Source organism: Leptodactylus fuscus, chromosome 10 (genome assembly GCF_031893055.1).
Source record: "Leptodactylus fuscus isolate aLepFus1 chromosome 10, aLepFus1.hap2, whole genome shotgun sequence".
NCBI lineage: Eukaryota > Metazoa > Chordata > Amphibia > Anura > Leptodactylidae > Leptodactylus > Leptodactylus fuscus.
Genome location: NC_134274.1, coordinates 10,180,721 through 10,205,654, shown reverse-complemented (window position 1 = coordinate 10,205,654; position 24,934 = coordinate 10,180,721). Strand labels below are relative to the sequence as shown.

Sequence of the window (24,934 nt, the reverse complement as noted above, 5' to 3'; positions counted from 1 at the left end):
AGCTCAATGTGACTGTTTACAATAGTGATTAGAACCTGGTCTATGATGTCACAGTCTCTGTCAATTCTGTATTGTGACATCACCGTGTGTATTATCCTGTACTGTGACATCACTGTGTGTATTATCCTGTACTGTGACATCACTGTGTATTATCCCTGTATTGTGACATCACTGTGTGTATTATCTCTGTACTGTGACATCACTGAGTGTATTATCCTGTACTGTGACATCACTGTGTGTATTAACCCTGTATTGTGACATCACTGTGTGTATTATCCTGTACTGTGACATCACTGTGTATTATCTCTGTACTGTGACATCACTGTGTGTATTATCTCTGTACTGTGACATCACTGTGTGTATTATCTCTGTACTGTGACATCACTGTGTGTATTATCCTGTACTGTGACATCTCTGTGTGTATTATCTCTGTACTGTGACATCACTGTGTGTATTATCCCTGTACTGTGACATCACTGTGTATTATCCTGTACTGTGACATCACTGTGTGTATTATCTCTGTACTGTGACATCACTGTGTGTATTATCTCTGTACTGTGACATCACTGTGTGTATTATCTCTGTACTGTGACATCACTGTGTATTATCTCTGTACTGTGACATCACTGTGTGTATTATCCCTGTACTGTGACATCACTGTGTATTATCCTGTACTGTGACATCACTGTGTGTATTATCTCTGTACTGTGACATCACTGTGTGTATTATCTCTGTACTGTGACATCACTGTGTGTATTATCTCTGTACTGTGACATCACTGTGTGTATTATCCCTGTATTGTGACATCACTGTGTGTATTATCCCTGTACTGTGACATCACTGTGTGTATTATCTCTGTACTGTGACAACACTGTGTGTATTATCCTGTACTGTGACATCACTGTGTGTATTATCCCTGTACTGTGACATCACTGTGTGTATTATCTCTGTACTGTGACATCACTGTGTGTATTATATCTGTACTGTGACATCACTGTGTGTATTATATCTGTACTGTGACATCACTGTGTGTATTATCCCTGTACTGTGACATCACTGTGTGTATTATCCCTGTACTGTGACATCTCTGTGTGTATTATCCTGTACTGTGACATCACTGTGTGTATTATCTCTGTACTGTGACATCACTGTGTGTATTATCTCTGTGCTGTGACATCACTGTGTGTATTATCCTGTACTGTGACATCACTGTGTGTGTATTATCCTGTACTGTGACATCACTGTGTGTATTATCTCTGTACTGTGACATCACTGTGTGTATTATCCTGTACTGTGACATCACTGTGTGTATTATCCTGTACAGTGACATCACTGTGTGTATTATCCTGTACTGTGACATCACTGTGTGTATTATCCCTGTACTGTGACATCACTGTGTGTATTATCCTGTACTGTGACATCACTGTGTGTATTATCCTGTACTGTGACATCACTGTGTGTATTATCTCTGTACTGTGACATCACTGTGTGTATTATCCTGTACTGTGACATCACTGTGTGTATTATCTCTGTACTGTGACATCACTGTGTGTATTATCCTGTACTGTGACATCACTGTGTGTATTATCCTGTACTGTGACATCACTGTGTGTGTGTGTATTATCCTGTACTGTGACATCACTGTGTGTATTATCTCTGTACTGTGACATCACTGTGTGTATTATCCTGTACTGTGACATCACTGTGTGTATTATCCTGTACAGTGACATCACTGTGTGTATTATCCTGTACTGTGACATCACTGTGTGTATTATCCCTGTACTGTGACATCACTGTGTGTATTATCCTGTACTGTGACATCACTGTGTGTATTATCCTGTACTGTGACATCACTGTGTGTATTATCTCTGTACTGTGACATCACTGTGTGTATTATCCCTGTACTGTGACATCACTGTGTGTATTATCCCTGTACTGTGACATCACTGTGTGTATTATCCTGTACTGTGACATCACTGTGTGTATTATCTCTGTACTGTGACATCACTGTGTGTATTATCCCTGTACTGTGACATCACTGTGTGTATTATCTCTGTACTGTGACATCACTGTGTGTATTATCCCTGTACTGTGACATCACTGTGTGTATTATCTCTGTACTGTGACATCACTGTGTGTATTATCTCTGTACTGTGACATCACTGTGTGTATTATCCCTGTACTGTGACATCACTGTGTGTATTATCTCTGTACTGTGACATCACTGTGTGTATTATCCTGTACTGTGACATCACTGTGTGTATTATCCCTGTACTGTGACATCACTGTGTGTATTATCCCTGTACTGTGACATCACTGTGTGTATTATCCCTGTACTGTGACATCACTGTGTGTATTATCCTGTACTGTGACATCACTGTGTGTATTATCCTGTACTGTGACATCACTGTGTGTATTATCCTGTACTGTGACATCACTGTGTGTATTATCTCTGTACTGTGACATCACTGTGTGTATTATCCTGTACTGTGACATCACTGTGTGTATTATCCCTGTACTGTGACATCACTGTGTGTATTATCTCTGTACTGTGACATCACTGTGTGTATTATCCCTGTACTGTGACATCACTGTGTGTATTATCTCTGTACTGTGACATCACTGTGTGTATTATCTCTGTACTGTGACATCACTGTGTGTATTATCCCTGTACTGTGACATCACTGTGTGTATTATCTCTGTACTGTGACATCACTGTGTGTATTATCTCTGTACTGTGACATCACTGTGTGTATTATCCCTGTACTGTGACATCACTGTGTGTATTATCTCTGTACTGTGACATCACTGTGTGTATTATCCCTGTACTGTGACATCACTGTGTGTATTATCCTGTACTGTGACATCACTGTGTGTATTATCCTGTACTGTGACATCACTGTGTGTATTATCTCTGTACTGTGACATCACTGTGTGTATTATCCCTGTACTGTGACATCACTGTGTGTATTATCTCTGTACTGTGACATCACTGTGTGTATTATCCCTGTACTGTGACATCACTGTGTGTATTATCTCTGTACTGTGACATCACTGTGTGTATTATCCCTGTACTGTGACATCACTGTGTGTATTATCTCTGTACTGTGACATCACTGTGTGTATTATCTCTGTACTGTGACATCACTGTGTGTATTATCCCTGTACTGTGACATCACTGTGTGTATTATCTCTGTACTGTGACATCACTGTGTGTATTATCCTGTACTGTGACATCACTGTGTGTATTATCCCTGTACTGTGACATCACTGTGTGTATTATCCCTGTACTGTGACATCACTGTGTGTATTATCCCTGTACTGTGACATCACTGTGTGTATTATCCTGTACTGTGACATCACTGTGTGTATTATCCTGTACTGTGACATCACTGTGTGTATTATCCTGTACTGTGACATCACTGTGTGTATTATCTCTGTACTGTGACATCACTGTGTGTATTATCCTGTACTGTGACATCACTGTGTGTATTATCCCTGTACTGTGACATCACTGTGTGTATTATCTCTGTACTGTGACATCACTGTGTGTATTATCCCTGTACTGTGACATCACTGTGTGTATTATCTCTGTACTGTGACATCACTGTGTGTATTATCTCTGTACTGTGACATCACTGTGTGTATTATCCCTGTACTGTGACATCACTGTGTGTATTATCTCTGTACTGTGACATCACTGTGTGTATTATCCCTGTACTGTGACATCACTGTGTGTATTATCCCTGTACTGTGACATCACTGTGTGTATTATCCTGTACTGTGACATCACTGTGTGTATTATCTCTGTACTGTGACATCACTGTGTGTATTGTACCTGTTAGCTATACCTTCAGGGATATGGAGTAATGCTGACACTATCGTTGTACCAATTACCTTACATAACTTTTCTGTGAGCGGAGGATCCCTTTAAGTGTTGGCTACATTGCACAACCGCGTTCTGTCTCCGCTCAGTAAATACAGTCTCTGCAATGTTCCTTATTAATCTGATTTTTCTTAGCATTCGTTTCACTATTCAATTTTTATGGTGACTAAAAGCCGAGCTTTGCAGGGCAGGACTATTTGCATTTTGAGCATATGAATTTCATTTTACCAATGAAATATCTGTAAATAGAAATTCTGCCAGCAATTCCGGCTGCCAAACTCTGCTGTCAACAGTCTGGTGACTGTGAAATACCGAGCAACTTACCATGAATCTCTCACAATTTGAGGAATGATGCTGAGGGCAGAAAAACACTCCTCGCAAATCAATATCCCCTAATACCCCCCTGCTGCTCCCGCGCCTCTTCCTCTGCCCCAAGAAACAATCTGTTCTCGACATCTCGGGATCATGTCTGGGGGTAGTTCTCCTGAATTTTGTCAGATTTATACAATTCTTGGATATTAATCCCTTCCACATGTTAGGAGCGATCTTTAATCATATGCTGGTCTGTCTCTCGCATGAAGGTTACACAAAGGAACTTGTATCAAGCGCTGTCAGCGAGCGAAACTTCGATGGAGAATGGTTTTCATTTGTTAAAGGGAATTTTTATGGGGAAACGCTTTTCACAATCTATATCATGAGCTCCTTTCCTGCTGGGCAGGTCCTCCCCATATAAGGGGGGTGCAAAAATGATTGGACCCCATAGAATGGGGTCTGCGGAGTGTTCTGCCAATAGGATTTATGCAGATGTGTCCTTTCTTATCTTCCTTTGTCACAAGATATAGATTTTTAAAAACGACGTGATTTCTTGATACTCTGCTATGTGATGTCTATTCTATGTGTGGCCACCCAGTGGTCGTGATCTGAATTGCAACTGAATGTTGAGATATTGTATTTGGTTTCACAAGGAATTGGAGTCTGTAACCAAATCCAAGAAAGGTTAAGGGTGAGCAGATCTATGTTGAGCAGCTCTGTCTTTCCAACTAGATAGATAAAATATAGCCTTGCTACTGTTAGACTTATAGGGAACTGTATAAGCCTTGATACAACGATCTCTAGTGGTGGATACTGGAAGCCACTATGAGACTGGCCACCTCCATAGTTGTTATATGCCCAATGCCTATGGTAGGTAGATCATTGCCAAGAATGTTTCCTAAAACAAAGGTGTAAATTGGAGCTCTTGGACCCCAGTGCAAAACTCATAATGGACCTTGTTCCATTTAGAATGGTATGATATATTTTACATGGCAAGGGGATCTTTGGTGCCCGCACAGGATCCAGGACTACTACTGCACCCCTTAGAGCTACTACCCCTGTCCCAACCCTGTAGCAAAAAAAACGTATACATTAGATGAACGTTGTCTGATTCCAGTTGGATTGAAAGATAACACAATATTGGAGTTACCAACATTCTCCCGATCCCAGATTTCAACACGCTCAATCCTTTTGCTCTCAGGAGATGGCTTGACAGGGGTGCTATGTCTCCTTAAAGGGGTTGTCCAGGGATTTATCTTTTATGGCCATAAATATCTGATAGGGTGAAGACCAACAGATGACCCCCAAACATATCAGCTGTTCAGGGCTATGTTTGGTCTGTGTACTATACAGTACCCAGAGCTGGATGTTGTATTTGGCAGCCACTTTCTCCACTGCTCCCTTGGAGAACCCAGGAACCAACATGTACGTGTATGGGGGGGGACAGGAGGAATAGCTGATGACCAGTATAAGTTATATTCTATCAAATCTAATAGGTGGGGGGTCCTGTCCGCTGTTTTTGGAAATACCATATACAATAACAGCGAGTGGCCAGCTCTCCCATTGCAGCCCCCTCCCTGTTTTTGTACCTGACTCTTCCTACAGGATTCCCCGTTCTACCAATCTATAGTTGGGCGTGGGCGATAGTAAGAAGTCACTTAAAATAGACGAAAGGGATAAAAATACAAGCGAAAAAATTCTACATACTAATAGTTAATTGAAAGCAGAAATTCCTGATCACTGAATTGTAGGCGTTTGTTAATTACCAGAGAGGAACAAAGGGATATGGACGTCCTGCGGAGATTATTCATTCAGCATATGCTTGCCTTTCATCACTTCGCTCTAGAAATAGCATTCAAAGCAGATCTTAAAGAGCAATAACCATCCATTCACACCGAGGAGAGAAGCGAAGTTTAGGATAAGCGGTTGGAGGGAGGAAGAGCTGAATGAGCGTTAGGTGGGCGGCTAGCCGAAGGGCATGGCCGCCTCAAGGACCAAAGTATGGAAAGTAAACCTTCCTGTTTCAGATCAGATCGTGTTTTAGTGAATCCTAGCAAAGTAAACCTCAAATAGGAAAGGACCTTTGTGAATTGGACCAGAAATCGGTGTTTGGGGGGACGTGAAATGTCATGTAACAAGTTAAAAGTTAGACAGAAGCATTTGGATTACATATAGGTCTGTTATGTGTCACCTAACTGAATACCATGAGCCCTGGTGGGTCAGAAATGGAGCCCACCTGACCTAGACCAGTGGACCAGTGCAACCTAGATCCCAGCTCACATTAGAGATGAGCAAGGTATTCAATCAAAAATTTTACAAAATTCTGGGTCGAATTTTGGTGGCTCCTCACTGGGGTCCCCAGAATATAGTGGGTGGAGGAGGCCCAGGGGTGGTATAAACAATAACAAACACCTATACTCACCTTCCCTTGGCCTTACAGCGTTCAGCGCGCTCTTTCTGTCCTCTTCTGTATTCTTCCGACCTCCTGGGTAACGTCATGATGTTTGTCACACCCCATGTGATAGGGCTTCAGTGGTGACCCTGGGTCTATGGCGTCACCCAAGAGGCCAGAAGAGGACTAAGAGAGGGACAGACACTACAAGGAGACCTAAAAGTATAATAATAAATGTAATAACTCCACTTCTATCCGAACAAATTCAGACCAAAACAAACTGGAAAGTTCACTTGTTTGGAGCGCCCCACCACTCATTGCAAGTCATCTCCTAGACACAGGGCCGCCGATAGGCCAGTACTACTGCTACTGGCGTCAGGGGCCCGGCCAAATTTAAAAATTGGGGGGGCCCGGGCCCCCTGGCGCCGGCAGCAGTCATTGTATGTCCTGCTTTTTTCAACTCAGATCTGCGTCCAGGGGACGCAGATCTGAGTTGAACACATACGCGGCTGAAGCGAGGAGCTGACACAGGTCAGCTCCTCGCTTCGACACTGCCCGCCTCTCTCACTGACACATATGCGGCTGAAGTGAGGGGAGCTGACCTGTGTCAGCTCCTCGCTTCGCCGCTGCGGCCTCTCTCGCTGACACATATGCGGCTGGCTCAGTTGGGAGGTATGGGTACAGGGGGCAATGGAAAGATGTTAGAGGGTGGACGGGGGGGATTGTTGGGACATCGGGTGTGGGGCAATAATATATAATATATAAGTTTTTAGCTGGAGAATAATAATGATGTAGGCTGATATGTTACTAGCATAGCAGCCTGTTTGGGGGTGGGACTTTCACTGTAAAGGAGTGTTCACATTGTGTTTTTGGCCTCCCTTGCCGGGATACGTTGGTAACCAGTCACAATCAGCTCCCCACTTATCCCTGCACGGAGAACTGCAGCCCCCCCTTTTTTTTTCATGGCCAGTTCTTCGTGAAGGGATAAGTTGACAGCTGATTCTGACTGGTTACCAACGTATCCCGGCAAGGGAGGCCAAAAACACAATGTGAATAAGCCCTGAGGATTTATTAGGAGGGCTCTTATAGATGGTGTTGGCTCTCTATTGGCGCTGTCACACGTAGCAGATCTTACCTGCAAATAGAATCTGATTAAGCCTTGTAATGCTGCTAAATAAAGGGAAATGTAATACAGAATTGGTGTGTCGCAAAATAAGGTGGGGGGGGGATAAGGTGGGGAGGGGGGCCCAGACACTTAGGCTGTTTGGGGCCCCGAAATTCCTGATGGCGGCCCTGCCTAGACATACCATTGGCTTGCAAAGCAAAGTGATGACTTGTTAGCTCCAGCATTCAATGAGCTCTAGGCCTCCTTATACTTGTGTTATAAAGGGAGGCACATGGCTTGTGTCCTAACAAATTAACTAGGAAGTGCTGCCTCCTATCAGGCTGACAGGCCGCGTCTGCTCCCAGGCACGGTGAAGGATAACTTTGTATCCAGCTACATTCCATTAGAACCTCGCTCCTGCTCGTGGTGGATACATCACAGAGGTCTCCGGTGGATTCTGTTTGCTCAATTGCAAAAGAAATAGTCACTCAATTATTTAAAGGCATTTACCAATTACAGAGAGAATGTTCTTATGTTCTATAAGATTTGCTGAAGCTAGAGGCTAAAGAGTTCATCCTTCTGCCAAGTGGGAAAACATTTGTCTACATTGCACCAACCGCTAAGTGCACAAATTGCTCACGTTAACTACAATGTTTGGTGGGGGGGAAGCATTGAGAACCAATGATAGTCGCACAATCCTGTAGACATGTCAATACTGTATCTGGCCATGGGGTGAGCTGCAATACCAGTCACAGCCACTACGGTATACACAGCGCTGTGCTCAGTGAAGAGTAACACTCACCAGAATTGATATGTGGGGGTCCTGGATTTTGGACCCTTGCCAATCCCATATTGATGACCTATTCTATGGACAGTCTTGGAAACCACTTTAACCACATCCCATATTGGATTCATCCTCAATTGCAGAATACATCTGGTGATTGATTCTATAAAGTTGCTATACATGTTGTCACAGGGAACCTCCGATACTCTAATACATTCATGGTAACCTAAGAATGTAAGAGCATGGAAAACAGCCTCAAGGAAAATGTCAGCCACAACTAAACTTCTAAACTGTTAGTTCTCCATAAAGGTAGCACTGAAGGAATTTCTGATAATTATTGTCCTTGGCAGGTTCTTACAAAGACATTGCGATGACATAAGCAATGTACTGCATGTTCTGGTCTAATATGTTCTTCAGATCAAATGTCACCCCGCACATCTTGTTGCCATACCAGGGCGATGCTATTTCCATTATGGTCATGTGATAATATCTGCAAACATGGTCCCTGGGTAAAAGTCCATAATCTATCAGAGATCATAGGTTGGAAGAATATATCCTGGCAACTGTTCATTTCTTCTGCAGTGCCCCCACAGGGAAAATGGAGAATTACATTACACTTAATACCTGTCCCTATAGCGTACTGAGCTATTGGATCCGCCACAGCAAAGGACATTTGTATCAGTTTTTGCTCCAACTCATTTTTGGGGATAAATGCTTCTCAGAATCCGCATACAATGATGAAACTCATAAGATTTGGGTCCATTTATTTGGGAAGAGACAACCCTGTTATGTTTTTGGCTCTGTCTTGACTCAAGAGATAGAAGGATCTCAACAAGGATCCCAAGGAGGATAAATCACAGCTAGAGGTGGGAGACAGTAGCTTAGCCAAGTGTATGTGTCTATGGGGTGTCTGGAGGAATAGCTGTCAAGCCAATGGAGGTGTATGTCCATCTGCAGTGGTGTAACTAAAGTCTTGTGGGCCCTGGTGTAATTTTTTTGTCCAGGGCCCCCTACCTTATCCCTATAGTGAATTCTTGATTATGGGTTATGGGTGCTAAGGCGTTAAATCAACCTTAGTATGGTTCGGGTAATCTGTGGGTCTCCTTGGCTTATGGGCCAGATGGAAGCTGCAATCTCAATACTGATGCCAGTGCTTATGGGTCCCAGTGAAACTGCACCCTAGGCAACCCATCATGTTACGTCCCTGACCATCTGTAGAGTATTGGAGAACGGAATTAATATAATGAAGACAATCCCATAGAAAATGTAACAAAAATTACTTTGCCAGTTGATGGAACGATATAGTGTTACCATGTAGCGCACTATCCCAGACTTCCATAGACCATCATACAGTGGAAACCTACATGAAATTATTTCAGGGCTCTGAGATTCCGAGACATGGCATACTGGTGGTGTTGAGCGGACTGACATGGTTCAAGTATGTTGTAGAAATGACTTATCTCCTGGAAAGCTGATACCTTGTCCAGTTACCTTTGAAGCTTCGACCACTGGCAAGTTCCAGACCATCATTCCTGCCCAACTATCAATACAGAACCTGTTATCAATGAGCTCCATTACAGAGAACTGATAGCAGCGGCAGCCATGTAACCCGTCATGCTTCCTAACCTTGTAGCGTCTTATCTGGAGGGACATGCTGTTACGTGAAATTAGTATGACAGCTGCCAAAGGAAATGGAGAAGATAACCCAATATCAGGGGTCCCTATGGCTGTCACAAGACTACAACTCCCAGGTGGAGGCTCTCCAGTTACTGGGCAGGTGCAGCTTTGCAACGGGTTGTGAACATATAGCTTGTAGAGGATATTTGGCACAACAGGGGCCCCATGCACTTTAGGGGCCCATTCTTTTTTTTGGGAATACTACTTCTCTCAACCCCATAGTCTCCACACTAGTTATATACAGTGGGGCAAAAAAGTATTTAGTCAGTCACCAATAGTGCAAGTTCCACCACTTAAAAAGATGAGAGGCGTCTGTAACTTACATCATAGGTAGACCTCAACTATGAGAGAAAAAATGAGAAAACAAATCCAGAAAATCACATTGTCTGATTTTGTAAGAATTTATTTGCAAATTATGGTGGAAAATAAGTATTTGGTCAGTAACAAAATTTCATCTCAATACTTTGTTCTATGTCCTTTGTTGGCAATGACAGAGGTCAAACGTTTTCTGTAAGTCTTCACAAGGTTGGCACACACTGTTGTTGGTATGTTGGCCCATTCCTCCATGCAGATCTCCTCTAGAGCAGTGATGTTTTGGGGGTGTCGCTTGGCAACACGGACTTTCAACTCCCTCCAAAGGTTTTCTATAGGGTTGAGATCTGGAGACTGGCTAGGCCACTCCAGGACCTTGAAATGCTTCTTACAAAGCCACTCCTTCGTTGCCCTGGCGGTGTGCTTTGGATCATTGTCATGTTGAAAGACCCAGCCACGTTTCATCTTCAATGCCCTTGCTGATGGAAGGAGGTTTGCACTCAAAATCTCACGATACATGGCCCCATTCATTCTTTCATGTGCCCGGATCAGTCGTCCTGGCCCCTTTGCAGAGACACAGCCCCAAAGCATGATGTTTCTACCCCCATGCTTTACAGTAGGTATGGTGTTTGATGGATGCAACTCAGTATTCTTTTTCCTCCAAACACGAAAAGTTGTGTTTCTACCAAACAGTTCCAGTTTGGTTTCATCAGACCATAGGACATTCTCCCAATACTCTTCTGGATCATCCAAATGCTCTCTAGCAAACTTCAGACGGGCCCGGACATGTACTGGCTTAAGCAGTGGGACACGTCTGGCACTGCAGGATCTGAGTCCCTGGCGGCGTAGTGTGTTACGGATGGTAGGCTTTGTTACATTGGTCCCAGCTCTCTGCAGTTCATTCACTAGGTCCCCCCGCGTGGTTCTGGGATTTTTGCTCACCGTTCTTGTGATCATTTTGACCCCACGGGGTGAGATTTTGCGTGGAGCCCCAGATCGAGGGAGATTATCAGTGGTCTTGTATGTCTTCCATTTTCTAATTATTGCTCCCACAGTTGATTTCTTCAATCCAAGCTGGTTGCCTATTGCAGATTCAGTCTTCCCAGCCTGGTGCAGGGCTACAATTTTGTTTCTGGTGTCCTTTGACAGCTCTTTGGTCTTCACCATAGTGGAGTTTGGAGTCTGACTGTTTGAGGGTGTGCACAGGTGTCTTTTTATACTGATAACAAGTTTAAACACGTGCCATTACTACAGGTAATAAGTGGAGGAAAGAGGAGACTCTTAAAGAAGAAGTTACAGGTCTGTGAGAGCCAGAAATCTTGATTGTTTGTAGGTGACCAAATACTTATTTTCCACCATAATTTGCAAATAAATTCTTACAAAATCAGACAATGTGATTTTCTGGATTTGTTTTCTCATTTTGTCTCTCATAGTTGAGGTCTACCTATGATGTAAATTACAGGCGCCTCTCATCTTTTTAAGTGGTGGAACTTGCACTATTGGTGACTGACAATACTTTTTTGCCCCACTGTATGTGTTGTTCTGTACGCACATTTTCTTATACTTTTGCCAGTTTATACAAATACAACCCCCATCCGCGTTATTCGGCTCAAGTTAAATGTATGGGAAAATCCAGCAGATAATCATCAAAGTGTCAGAAGTCATTTGCGAAATCCAATGTGGTTTCTGTGCGGTGCATTTGGGCTGGTAATTCAGACGCGCTCTATTTTGATGGCTTTCCATAGGCATCTGCTATTTGCTATGTATGTGACCGCAATGTAAGGCATGGCTAACAGGTTCCAACCCAACGAACCGTGATGTTGTCAGAAATCATTATTTTATTATGCGCCTTTAGATTTACTGATTTACCACTTTTCTGACAAGCTTGTTTTTAGCTCATATCCATGGCCAGGCTCGAATCAAAGGAAGAAAAGTGGAGTGCAAGATATTCAGGAATATAGAAATGTATCTTTATGAATTTATATCACTTCCCATATCTTAGGAAATGAGATCTGTGGCAATGCGACCCAACATATAGTCCATGTATTCCGTAATACATGGCAACTTCTCCAAGATCTCGGAGTCTTCCATTATATGTTCCCCTGCATAATGACTATTGGGGGACCAAACTAGAGGCATTGATCATGTAGAGAACTGGTTTAGAATGGACCAGATTTGACCCAAATACTATTATATTCTGGGATCTTTTGACCTCAGAGTATAATAATCCCAGAGAAGGTGCGGAATCAGAATGATCACCGATACTTTCCCTTATCTCTCCTAGGCTACTTTGCTGTCCTCTTCAGTCATCTTCCAACCTCCTAAGTGAAGTCCCGGGCCTCTGGGTACTGCTGAGACCCAATCATCTGGTGTGCACCAACATCATGATGTTTATGTTGATGCACCATGATGTAGGCGTGCCTCATGTGACCTTTGAGACCCAATTTCAGGCCTCAGCAGTCACTTGGGGCCCGTGATGTCACCCAGGAGGCCAGAAGAGGCCGAAAGACGACCAAAGAGGACCATAAGGGAATCCACGAGTGAAGGTGGGTAAAGTTTTTATTAGGTTTCTGCACCTTGACTTATTATACTCTGGGGTCTGAAGGAACTAACAGTTCAGGTGGAACAAGTTATGTCCGACACGAAACCGCTGAACAAAACTTGCTGATATTTGCGAAACTGACGTCTGATCAGATTTGCCCATCTCTATTCTTGGAAAGTTATTGCTCCCATATAGATAAAATACAACCTTTAAATGGTTAAAATCTTATACTGTTTTTTGCATACAGCTCCTGTGTGACCTAATATGACCTATGTGACCTAATATGACTTATGTGACCTAATGTGACAAGGGTTGAGCCGATCTTGACTTTTCAGGATCGATTTTGAAATCCGATTTCCGATCATTTTTCATTCGAACCCGATCTCGATCCCAATTCCGATCCCAATGCAAGTCAATGGGATTTTTTTACTAATTGGAGATCGTTTTTTTTAAAAACAATCCTATTCACTATACAGCATGGAATCTAACAATTGAACGCTTTGTTAGAATCCACGCTGTGTGGTGATTTTTTTTTAATCACAAAGTAGCCAGAGGATTTTTTTTTTATTCTCTGGCTACTTGGTCCCCCCTGGTGTCCACTTACCTGCAGAGATGGCTGGTCCGGTGCCTGGTGTTCTCGTACTTCTTCGTCTCGCTGCCCCCTGCCTCCCAGGTTAGGAGAGTGTGGGCGGGTTAGGAGAGTGTGGGCAGGTACTGGGAAGGGAGACATCACGTCTCCCCACCCTGTACCCGCCCACACTCTCCTAAGTCACAAGCCCCGCCTTCTTCCTAGCTCTTTAACACTAACCTGGGAGGCGGGGGCAGGGAGGTGAAGAAGAACGAGAACACCGGGCACTGGACCAGCCATCTCTGCAGGTAAGTAGCTACTAGAGATGTTCGCTAGTCTCCCATTAGAATGAATGGACGCAGCCGGCACGCAGGCTGCGTCCATAAGGCTGTGTGCCGGCTGCTTCCATTCATTCCTATGGAACCGCAGTGAGCCTTCACACTGATTATACACTCCGCTCAGAATGAGAGGAGTGTATAGTCAGTGTGAAGGCTAACATTGTTAGCTTTTCCCACAATGCTTGGCAGTAGCAAAGCATTGTGGGAAATAATCACCGATCTCGATTCCACCTAAAAAGATCGTGTTCGGAATAACGATCGTGAAATTTTCTCGATCGACGATTGGAATCCGATCTTTTCCGAACACGATCGCTCAACCCTAAATGTGACCTGTGTGACCTAATATGACCTATGTGACCTAATGTGACCTGCGAGATTCCGCAGCCATAAGTTCCCTACCTCTTTTTAGTAAAGATCTGTAGGTTATCAGGAAGTAGAGGACTGATGAAAACGTATAGATGCGGCATCAGACTACACTTGGTTTGTTTGTAGTCTGTTGCCTTAGAGACACTGAGGTCTTCATAAGTTTTGTGAACATAAAACAATAGGAAATTTTCAATCAATGAATTCATTTTTCATATTGGGTACATTGTGTGAATAATCTTGTCTGTGACAAGTGAATAGGCGTAGCTCAGGCAACACAACTGGGTTTTGGACCCTGGGGGGGGGGGCTAATAGTCCCTCTGAACCATAAAATATACCACTATCTATACTAAGTGGCATAAATTAGCCCCATTACATGGTTTGACCTCAAATTTACAAGTCTGGCTTAGCTGCAATACCACACACAGCCTGTAGACAAGGGTGGCGCCGCAAGAGCTCACTGCTTTCTTCATTGAATGCGTCTCTTTATACAATACTGTAGCCCTTCGAGAGGCCATTACGCGTTGCATCTATTTACAATCTCACTGAGGTTACAGTAGCTCTTAGACAACCTCTACAATATTGTGAGTCTTTACATAGAGGGGGCAAACCACAGTCAGCGTGGGAGGTCTGTCAGGAGCTTGGCATGAAATATGTAAAGACCTATCAAAATTCAAGTAGTTGGAATAAGATGTTTACTTGCCATTTATAGACAGGCTAAGCCTCAGGAAACTATCACCTTCCTACTGGAACCAAGTGGGCAAAAATGGGATTCGGCCAGGGGTCTCTATTTGTAGACAAGGTTCCCTCTAAGATTCAGATAGAACATGAGTGTAGCCTTGAATAATATCAGCTGGAAAACTGGACCTTGGCTTGGTCTTCTGGCAGAAGACGCCGACGGTAAGGACTATGTTTAGTGGTCGCAGACCACACAGTCATTCCTCCTTCGTGCCACCAAGATGGAGGAATATTAGCTAAAGTGTAATGAATTGGCAGACAAGTTGGTCGGGGCTGTCACTCGGGGATGTGTCCGGCTGGGCTACTTCAGTCTGGAGACTCACAATAGCACAAGTGTACTGCCTTGTCAGCACGACAGATCAGCGCGTCCAAGATGGAGGTAATGAAAGCGAGACTTTATGAAGCGCTGACCCATGAACGTAAATTTGCTTATTTAAATAAAAGGGTGCACATAGCAGGCACGAGCTCTAAGCCCAATCCAGCGGACACCTGGATTGCATTAACTATTGCCAATCCAAATTCCTATAAAGCAGGCAAGCGCCATTGTACAGCTCCGACGGTGAAACATCTGCAACACAAAGCTAAAAAAAAATAAACCAAAACTAAGAAAATAATTTTGGGAAATTTTTGTTTTTGGAAAAGTATAAATGTAAAAATTTGTTTTTAAAGTATTGGTAATCTGGTAAATAATAGAGAGACTGTCATAATTATAAAGTGATTAGAAATATTTTATGAAATTAATTTTTTTTACATTTAAAAATGTTTTCATTTTTAAAAAATTACGCTTCATTTTTTGGGATTATTTAATATTTTTCTACGATATCATTAATATTATTATTATTATTGTTATTATTATTCATTTTAGATTTAGAATTTTAATCACTTTTTAATCTTCATTTTTGGGATTATTTTATATTTTTCAACATTATTATTATTATTATTATTATTATTATTATTAATTTTTGAATTTTAATCAATTTTTAAGCTTCATTTTTGGGATTATTTTATATTTTTCAACATTATTATTATTATTATTATTATTATTATTATTATTAATAATAATTTTTGAATTTTAATCAATTTTTAAGCTTTATTTTTCGGATTATTTAATATTTTTCAACATTATTATTATTATTATTATTATTATTATTATTATTATTAGAATTTTAATAAATTTTTTCAATTTTCATTTTTGGGATTATTTTATATTTTTCTAATTTTGATAATAATAATAATAAAAATAATAATAATAATAATAATAATAATAATAATAATAATAATAATAATAATAATAAACAAATGCCAAAAATTGAAGAAGCGTAAAAAGAAATTGATTAAAATTTGACCTTGTAGATGATAGTTACAATGGTTCAATTCTATAATAATTATAACACATATAATGACAATAATAATAATAATAATAATAATAATAATAATAAATAACAATTGAAAAATATAAAATTATACAAAAAAAATTCAGAAGCCAGTCTACTATCCAATTCATGAGCTGAAACTGATCCAAAATTGTGGCCTATCTTTTAAGTGGGATCTCCTAATATTTTCTCATAAATCCTTGGTAAAACATGGCCGTGTACCACAGGTGGGCAAACAGGAATTTCTGCCACAATTTCATGTGTTCATTTACATTGGATTTAGGGCAGTTCAGCCACACACCACAGAAATATTAAAGGGAAGGTTGTTACTTTTATCATCCTTTAAAGGAGTGTTTCGATATGGAAATATTCAGGATAGACCATCAGGATCAGATTGGTCCAACACCACATCTTCTTCAGTTTATACTGAGTGATCAGTGATCGGCTTCCTGTGAATCTGGATAGAAAGTCTTCAGTTTCCCTACAGCGCCACCACAGGGGACATTAAGTATTACACTTCCTGTTTTGTCTGAATAATGCAGAACAGGACGGAGGCTGCAGAGCAAGAGATGATCTTAATAACTTTGGTCCAAATATTATCTAATAGGGTGTATAAAATTAGTCTTATACATAAGACAATCCCTTTAATGAAGTATTTTAAAAAAAATAATATACTGTACATGTTTTTGCTGTGAAACTTCTCAATGCTTGTTGAAAAACAGAAATATAATGACTATGGTAGGCAGTATGGACAGGGAAAGAGTTTCATAATGGACTCATGGAGGTTCATAATAGACTCATGGAGGTTCATAATGGACTCAAGGAGGTTCATAATGGACTCATGGAGGTTCATAATGAACTCATGGAGGTTCATAATGAACTCATGGAGGTTCATAATGGACCTTCAAAGAGGTTCATAATGGACTCGGTTAGTTACAAAATTTTCAAAAAGTTTGGGTTCGGCCAAACCTGAGGTTTTTGGTTCTCCAAAAGCTGATTACTACACCTTGGGGTCTCCTATTGTTATATTACCCCCCCCCCCAGATTATGATAGTCTGAGACCTAAAGAGACCTCAGGGTATGATCATCAATTTTGTCCAAGTGACCCTCTTCAATATTTCCGAAATGAATCTGAGCTACAATGCTATACCGGCGATACCTTGATGAATACATCAGAATCACTTTAAGATGACTAGAAACCCAACTAATCCATCAATGATCTAGTGCGAGTCTAGGGAACATTACTCCATACATGCCACAAGAAGCCTCTCTTTCACCATTATGTAATATTTTGGCACGTTGAGCATATCTTACAAAGCACTTTGGGTTTTTTTTTTCATCCTTTTACTTAAAACAGAACGAATTGCTTTCAAGATAAGGAAAATAGACATCAACTCCAACACTTGGTTACGTATGCACTTAACTTCACAGCGAGACTGACTTATTTATTTTCTTGAATTCCTTCCAGTTCTGCGGATGCGTATTAAAGAGGTGAAGATTGAGAACGGAGATCTGAAGCTCATCGCGGCCCAGAAAAAGAAGAAGGTAATAAAAGCTGGAAAGCTCAAGAGGAAGGAGTTTCGTAAACTTGTCCTGTACATCAAAAACGCGGTGGAATGCCAATGTCCTCAGCTGGACAACTTGAGCGGGAGCTTCCTTATCATGGGCCGGAAAGTGGAGAATAAGCTTTTGCTCACAGCCATCTACAAGTGGGACAAGAAAAGCAAAGACATGAAGTACACCGTGAACTTCATGTTCTCCTTCCCCTGTTCCGAGAGCCTTTCTCACGGTGCGCACATAGGATCCTTCCGCTAAGCTCGAGATCTGGAGAACTTTCCATGATGCCTTCACCTAGCCTTACCAAATGGACTTTATATTTTAGCAATAGCAGTAACATAGCATACTCAGCTTCAAGTAAAAAAAAAAAAAAAGAGTTATTAGGGTAGTCATACCGAATTATATGGCTGAGAGGGTGAAGGATGGGATCGTTGCAAGACAGACACGCGAAATAAGGAAAGGACGGACTTGGATTGCAGAACTCTGACGGTGAACACAATGTACAAGGTTTAGGAAAGATACCCGGAACGATATGTTTAAGTCTCACATTGTCAAAGTGGTTAAAAACAGCAGTTTATCATTCCCTTAGGCAAAATACATTAAGACTTAAGCCGGCAGCGGCAAAAACGAAATATAGTATTTACAGGAAAGCGGCTGGGCAAATGTTCTCCAATAAATTATAGTCTGACGTCAGATTCTTATGCCAGGAAATTTCACTATAGGAATATATATTCACAGATAAGAAATATGAACACAGCCATTATTATTTTTTACTGCTTCTTTGAATTTCCATTAAAAGATTTAACTTTTTTGTTTCCCTTTTGAGCTGAGGACACGGACGTATATATAAAGAGAGAAGTTGATATGGGGCCACTGGCCGGTGAAGGTGCCGGTAAGTGCTAAATGATAGAAAGGTCATATGGGGCAAATGCAAAGCGTCTACAGTAGGAGCCTCTACATACCCCAGTTCTCTCCAGTCTCCTCCATACATTTCCCGCAGCTACACATGAACATATTGGAGGTTTGTATTCACGACAGAATGTTTTTGGTCTTAAATGTAGAGAGACGTAGCTGGTGGTGATTGAACGTGAAGAAAAATTTACACAACCAATCCTTCCTTCTCCCAACACTGTCCAGGTACAGTAGACATAACATGGTAATGTGGTTATTAAGGTTGGATAATGATGCAAGTCCTTCAAGTCCAACCTATAAACCTACCAAAGTAGAGAACAAGGCAAAAACCCAACTGCCCCATCAGAGGAGAAAATTCCTTCCCAACTCCCAATTTCCCCATTGGACTAAATTCCTGAATGAGCATAGTATCCCAAAACTTCTAGTTCCCATAACCCGTGATATTTTTTACTTTCAAGAAAGTCATCCGAGCCCCTTTAAAATTGTACAAGTTACCAGCCATCACCACAACCTGTGGCGGTAAGTTCCATAGTCTCACCACTCTTACGTAAAGATGTTATGGCTGTGGTGAAACCTTATTTCCTCTAGACATAAAGGATGTCTTCTTGTTACGGTGAATTCTTGGCCAATCCTGCTCTGCCCATACAACTTCTATAGATGTTATCCAACAATTTTATCTTCTGGCCTCCTCAAACATGCGAGATCAGTTCATCCAATAGGTTTCCAATCAGCAGTGGAAAGTAAGTTATTCCCAGAAGACTCTAGTAGTATCATATCTTCTGGAAGAACAAAAAATCACACCTAATCCTTCTGTCCCATGACGTCATTGGCATGAGCCTCATGGGGTTTTTGCCTACCCCTGGATCAACACTGTAGGGATTGTAGGGTTATAGGTTGGGCTTGATGGACTAATGTCTTTATCCAACCTCATCTACTATGTAACTCTCTGCTGTGGAGTATCAGGACTCTGGAGATCACCATTCATAACTTTGTCAGGCAGTAGGTTTAGTTGATCCTTGACATCCTAGATGTTTTACTGCCCAACATAAACAACAGGGATGTCTTATCACCTAACATATTAAGGATAGGGTAATAAAAATTCCAGTATTCTAAGAAGTTGTCTTCCATCCAATGGTTCAGTGGTGCTGCTTTGGATTTTCTGGGCTGATGGAAGACTAAGTTAAACTGGAAAAGCTGTTTATACACATTGTCCATTGTCCAATGATACATTGGCATGAAAAATTGAAACACAAAAACTCACTCGAGGGTAGAATCGGTAAGTAATGCTAAGAATATGCAAATCTGTTTTCCATGATGTAAAGAGGAAGACAGTGCCTCAGTCATACAGCCCACTAGGGGGTGCTCCTTTCAACATCATGCCCGACCTTCCCAGAGGCCTTTGCTGCAATGATGTGGGATTTTACCAAGTCAGTCTCTCAGCTGAGGACAGCTGTTTCCATCTAATTGGATCTCTTCAGCCCGGCGTAGAGAAGACTGACTTGGCAGGGGTGAGGGGCTTCTAGACAGGGTTAAGGGGATATTGTCACTCCTTAGGGAGAGATCACCATGTAGTTGTGTGATGCCTTATTAAGCCATATGCGCTCCACTGTGGGATCATGGGAAGAATATGCAAATCTGTCTTCCATGATGTAAATAGGAAGACAGTCCCTCAGTCATGCATATCCCCTTAATCCTAAGTAATGCTAATGGGAAAAAAAACAACAACAAGGATTTCAAAGATAAAAAAAAAAATATCCTAACAATCCATCCAGAACTGGTTGGAAGTTTCATTTTATAGAAAGTTTTCTGGTGAGATTTGAGTGTTATCGCACCTATGCCCTCTTTATTTATTAGAAAATTGGAGATGGCCCATGCTGCCGATGAGAAAAATAATGATCACATTGGTATTGAAACAGTATTGGTATCTTCCCAAATTCCAGCCATAAATATTTCTCTCCTACCTTTACTTACTGCCTATATTGCATACTGTATATCACCTTGGAATATGCAAAAACTTTTGTTTAAAATTGCTACTTCTGCCAACATCTTCGGGGGGGGGGGGGGGGGCAGGGGAATTTATCTCTAGAGATTATTCATATGGTTACCTGTGGTTTAGTGTAAGGAATGGGTAAATAATCCAACAAAGTTCAAGAGAAAGCCATCATAGCCAACGCCAAAATGGACCAACCTCCTGGTACTATCTCAAGCCAAACCTTCTGACTCGGAACAGTTGGGCATGAGTCTTGAGCCCTTATTTTGGAGGAAAATTGAGTGCCTTGGAACAATCCACTCTTTCATTTGCTTAGTCCGAGCTCATTCACTATAGCAGCATGGCATACATGGTTTATACTATGTGTCACCCTGGTCCTTCTGTCTCAAAAAAAAATCTTCTCTACTTTTTGAAGCATCTCTGTATAAATTGTCTTTCACTGTAAAAAACAACTATGGCTAGAAGGGAACCAACATTGCCTTATACTTGGATTCACCATATACATTGGGTTACAATATAACAATTCACCTGAGTCGTCCTCTTCCATCCCTTTCCCTCATGATTCTACAATGATGGTGTGACGTTGGTATAGAATGGAGTAGTAAGAGTCTGTATTTCCACAATGTGATTGGTCTGTGATGAATGTAATTATTTAAGAGGGTAATTTTGTATCCATGGTTCTAATTGGTTTTCGTTGATTCTATTCCCGATGTGTTTAATTTTTGAAATAAAGTCAACCTGTAAAAAATACCAATGTGCTGATGGGACGAATCTCTACCTAACGTGAGTGGCATGCATAGAAGAAAAGAGGATCCCGTAGTAATGACCAAAATAGTCCACCCCTCCCAATTTTTTTCCCTCTTCCTTGAGCCAATTTCCTGCCCCCTCTGGTTGACTACAATGGAGCTCTTCTGGGAAGGGAAGATCTACACCGATTGTTGTCACCCAGTAGAAATGCTATGGGACCACCAAGGGCAGGTCTCTTTAAGGGTCCCATAGCACACCGTAAGATTGGTCTCTATGACATATACGCTCTTGTCTAATGCCGATATGTGATATAAAGTCAACTAGTAAGAAATGCCTATGTGTTGATGGGCAGAATCTCTACCTAAGTTCAACGGCATACATAGAAGAGAAGTGGATCCCATAACAATGACCAAAATTGGCAACCTCATGTTTGTTTTCTGGTCCCTGTCCTTTAGTTGGGTGCAGTATAGCTCCTCTGGGGATGGGAATTCTACACAGATTGTTGCCATCTAATAGTAATAGTATGGGACCAACCAGGGCTAGTCTCTCCAAGGGTCCCAAGCAAAGTGCATGGCCTCTATGACAATATGCCCTTGCCTAATGGTGATATTTCCAGCAAAATAGTAGTCCATTTTATGGAAAAGTATATCCAGCCCATGCTTTTCTTATGTGTAAATGTTATATTCAGATATATTTTATTACAAATGTTATGTCTCTAATACATGGACACATTACAGTTTGGGGTGCACTCTACTCCACACAGACCATGAGCAGGGTTTTCTCATATCCGCTGTAACCAGACGTTCCATGCATGTTCACCGCCACATTGGTACTACTATGTAAAGTCTGTATTGTACTTCACAACTGACTCTGTCCCTTACAGAATAATTTTAATCATGTAATATTGTGTGTCTTTATCAAGTTTTAAAGTAAATTATTTCATTTGCTAAAACATAATGTGGTCTGTCCTTACTTTGCACGTTTTCAAATTTTACAAAAATTTCAGCAAATTGCTATTATGCTCGCTGGTCTCTTCAGATCCCAGATTATAATATATGGAGGCCCAGGGGACACTCACCTTCCCTCACTTCTCCTGCACTCTCGTGTGGTCTACCTCAGTCATCTTCTGGCCTCTTTGGGACCATTAAGGACTGTGATTCAACCTCACTGGTCACTAGAGATGGGCAAACCTCTCAAGATTTATTTTGCAACTCAGATCCCCAGTTCATTTCAGGACAAGCAAGTTTGGCATGAACTTGACCCTAGACTTGAGAGTATAAAAGTTGGAGGCCCTTATACGTAGTAAGACCCTTTGGGCCTCCTTACTACGTGTGGCACTCCAGGTAACGTCCACCACTCTTCTGAGACGTCATAGGCCTGGGGTCATGGCTGAGGGCTGTGTTTGGGCCACCAGTGGTCACGTGGGCATAATGAGCATCATGATAATCGTCCCGATTACCCTTGAGGCCAAATCACATGACTCAACCTTAAGCTGGGGCCGATGGCAGCCCAGAAGAGCACCAGACATTGCCAAGAAAGCGCCCGACACCACAAGGAGATCCAAGAGAGGTAACGGAAGGTTCATTCAGTATGAGTATTTATTTTATTTTTTTCATCGACCCTGGGCCTACACTTATTATACTCTAGGGTCTAATAAGACCCAAGAATATAATGTGGTGGCCATTGTAGTTCATATTTCATTTGAGACAAATCTCCATTGGTTTAGTTACATAAGAAAATGAACAATGTGGAATATTCGGGTCAAACCCATAAATTGGCCCCTCTCTAGTGGTCACATCGGCCTGTTTTTCATTTACCTCACTGCCCAGCAAACTGATATTCACTCTGACATTGCTGCAGAGACAGTCTAGATCTCCGAAGACGGACTTATAGCTTACACAGGAGTCCGTTTCCAGCTCACAATAGAAGTCTATAGAAATGGAGGAGCCCAATGAGAGAAACAGAGACTGCAGAATCTTATAGAAAATTTCTTGCTCACTCCAAGTACTTCATCCACATCAGTATGTCAAACACTGAAAGTTTTCTACTATAATTTCCTTTATCATCCCTCTGCTGCTTCTCAATAAGAGTAAGACAACAGAATCTCCTCCATGTGCTGTCTATGGGAGACATCCCAGCAGCCGCTCTCCACACACCAGCTCAGGGAGAACTGAGAGTGATAGAAAGAGCCTGCAGAGGCGGAAGGGCTAGAAATGCAAAATATAACTCATATAATAGGCACAAATGGTGTTATTCCTCATGTTCACACACTGGAGTATTTGCACTTAGTTGTTTACTTACATAGTATACTAATCAGAATATACAGAGATACAAGATAGATAGATAGATAGATAGATAGATAGATAGATAGATAGATAGATAGATAGATAGATAGGAGATAGATAGATAGATAGATAGATAGATAGATAGATAGATAGGAGATAGATAGATAGATAGGAGATAGATAGATAGATAGATAGATAGATAGATAGGAGATAGATAGATAGATAGATAGATAGATAGGAGACAGATAGATAGATAGATAGATAGATAGATAGGAGATAGATAGATAGATAGATAGGAGACAGATAGATAGATAGATAGATAGATAGATAGATAGATAGATAGGAGATAGATAGATAGATAGATAGATAGATAGATAGGAGATAGATAGATAGATAGATAGATAGATAGATAGATAGGAGACAGATAGATAGATAGATAGATAGATAGATAGATAGGAGATAGATAGATAGATAGATAGATAGATAGATAGGAGATAGATAGATAGATAGATAGATAGATAGATAGATGATAGATAGATAGGAGATAGATAGATTGATAGATAGATAATAGATAGATATGAGCTCACCCACCTTAGTTATTTCTTCTTATCACATCAGATCTCACTTACTATAAGTCTTTTATGTCGTCAATGACAAAAATCAAAGTTCCCCCAATCCATTGGTCATATCAAGAGGCTTCCAGCGAGGACTTGATATTAGATCGTGTAAAAGGACAAGTTCCCTGACACTGACACATGATAAATATAGCCTGGCTGTACTACTGTAATATGCCAAGCGGCTATAAATACCCTGCATGAGATCTGCAGGAACAAAACAAGTTATTACTTATCGTGCCTGGATGTTATATTGGCTGCTTGTCTACCCTTAATGGGGGTTTTATCGGGGTTCTTGTTGTTGTACTTGGACTGGGTGCTGGTTCCAATGATATGACCTGGGGTTGGAAACAGTCCAGAACCACAAGATCCACCATGAAAAACTCCATGGACAGCCCCTTTAATGGGTAAACTTACAGCATGTAAAACCATGAAGGAT

At 41.3% G+C, this 24,934-nt stretch overlaps 2 protein-coding genes across 2 annotated transcripts in view; one reads left to right on the top strand and one right to left on the bottom strand.

The window, feature by feature from the left end:
* SFRP5 (secreted frizzled related protein 5) overlaps positions 1–18,312 on the top strand; it is a 44,886-nt gene extending 26,574 nt beyond the window's left edge. The window contains exon 3 of the mRNA XM_075257880.1: positions 17,859–18,312. Within this exon, the coding sequence (XP_075113981.1) occupies positions 17,859–18,205 (347 nt within the window). The 3' untranslated portion in view covers positions 18,206–18,312. The remainder of the gene's footprint in view (positions 1–17,858) is intronic.
* Positions 1–24,611, bottom strand: part of GOLGA7B (golgin A7 family member B) — a 138,642-nt gene extending 114,031 nt beyond the window's left edge. Inside the window, exon 1 of the mRNA XM_075257884.1 lies at positions 24,473–24,611. The gene's annotated coding sequence lies outside the window, so the exon portion shown is untranslated. The remainder of the gene's footprint in view (positions 1–24,472) is intronic.
* Between the last annotated feature and the right edge of the window lie 323 nt (positions 24,612–24,934).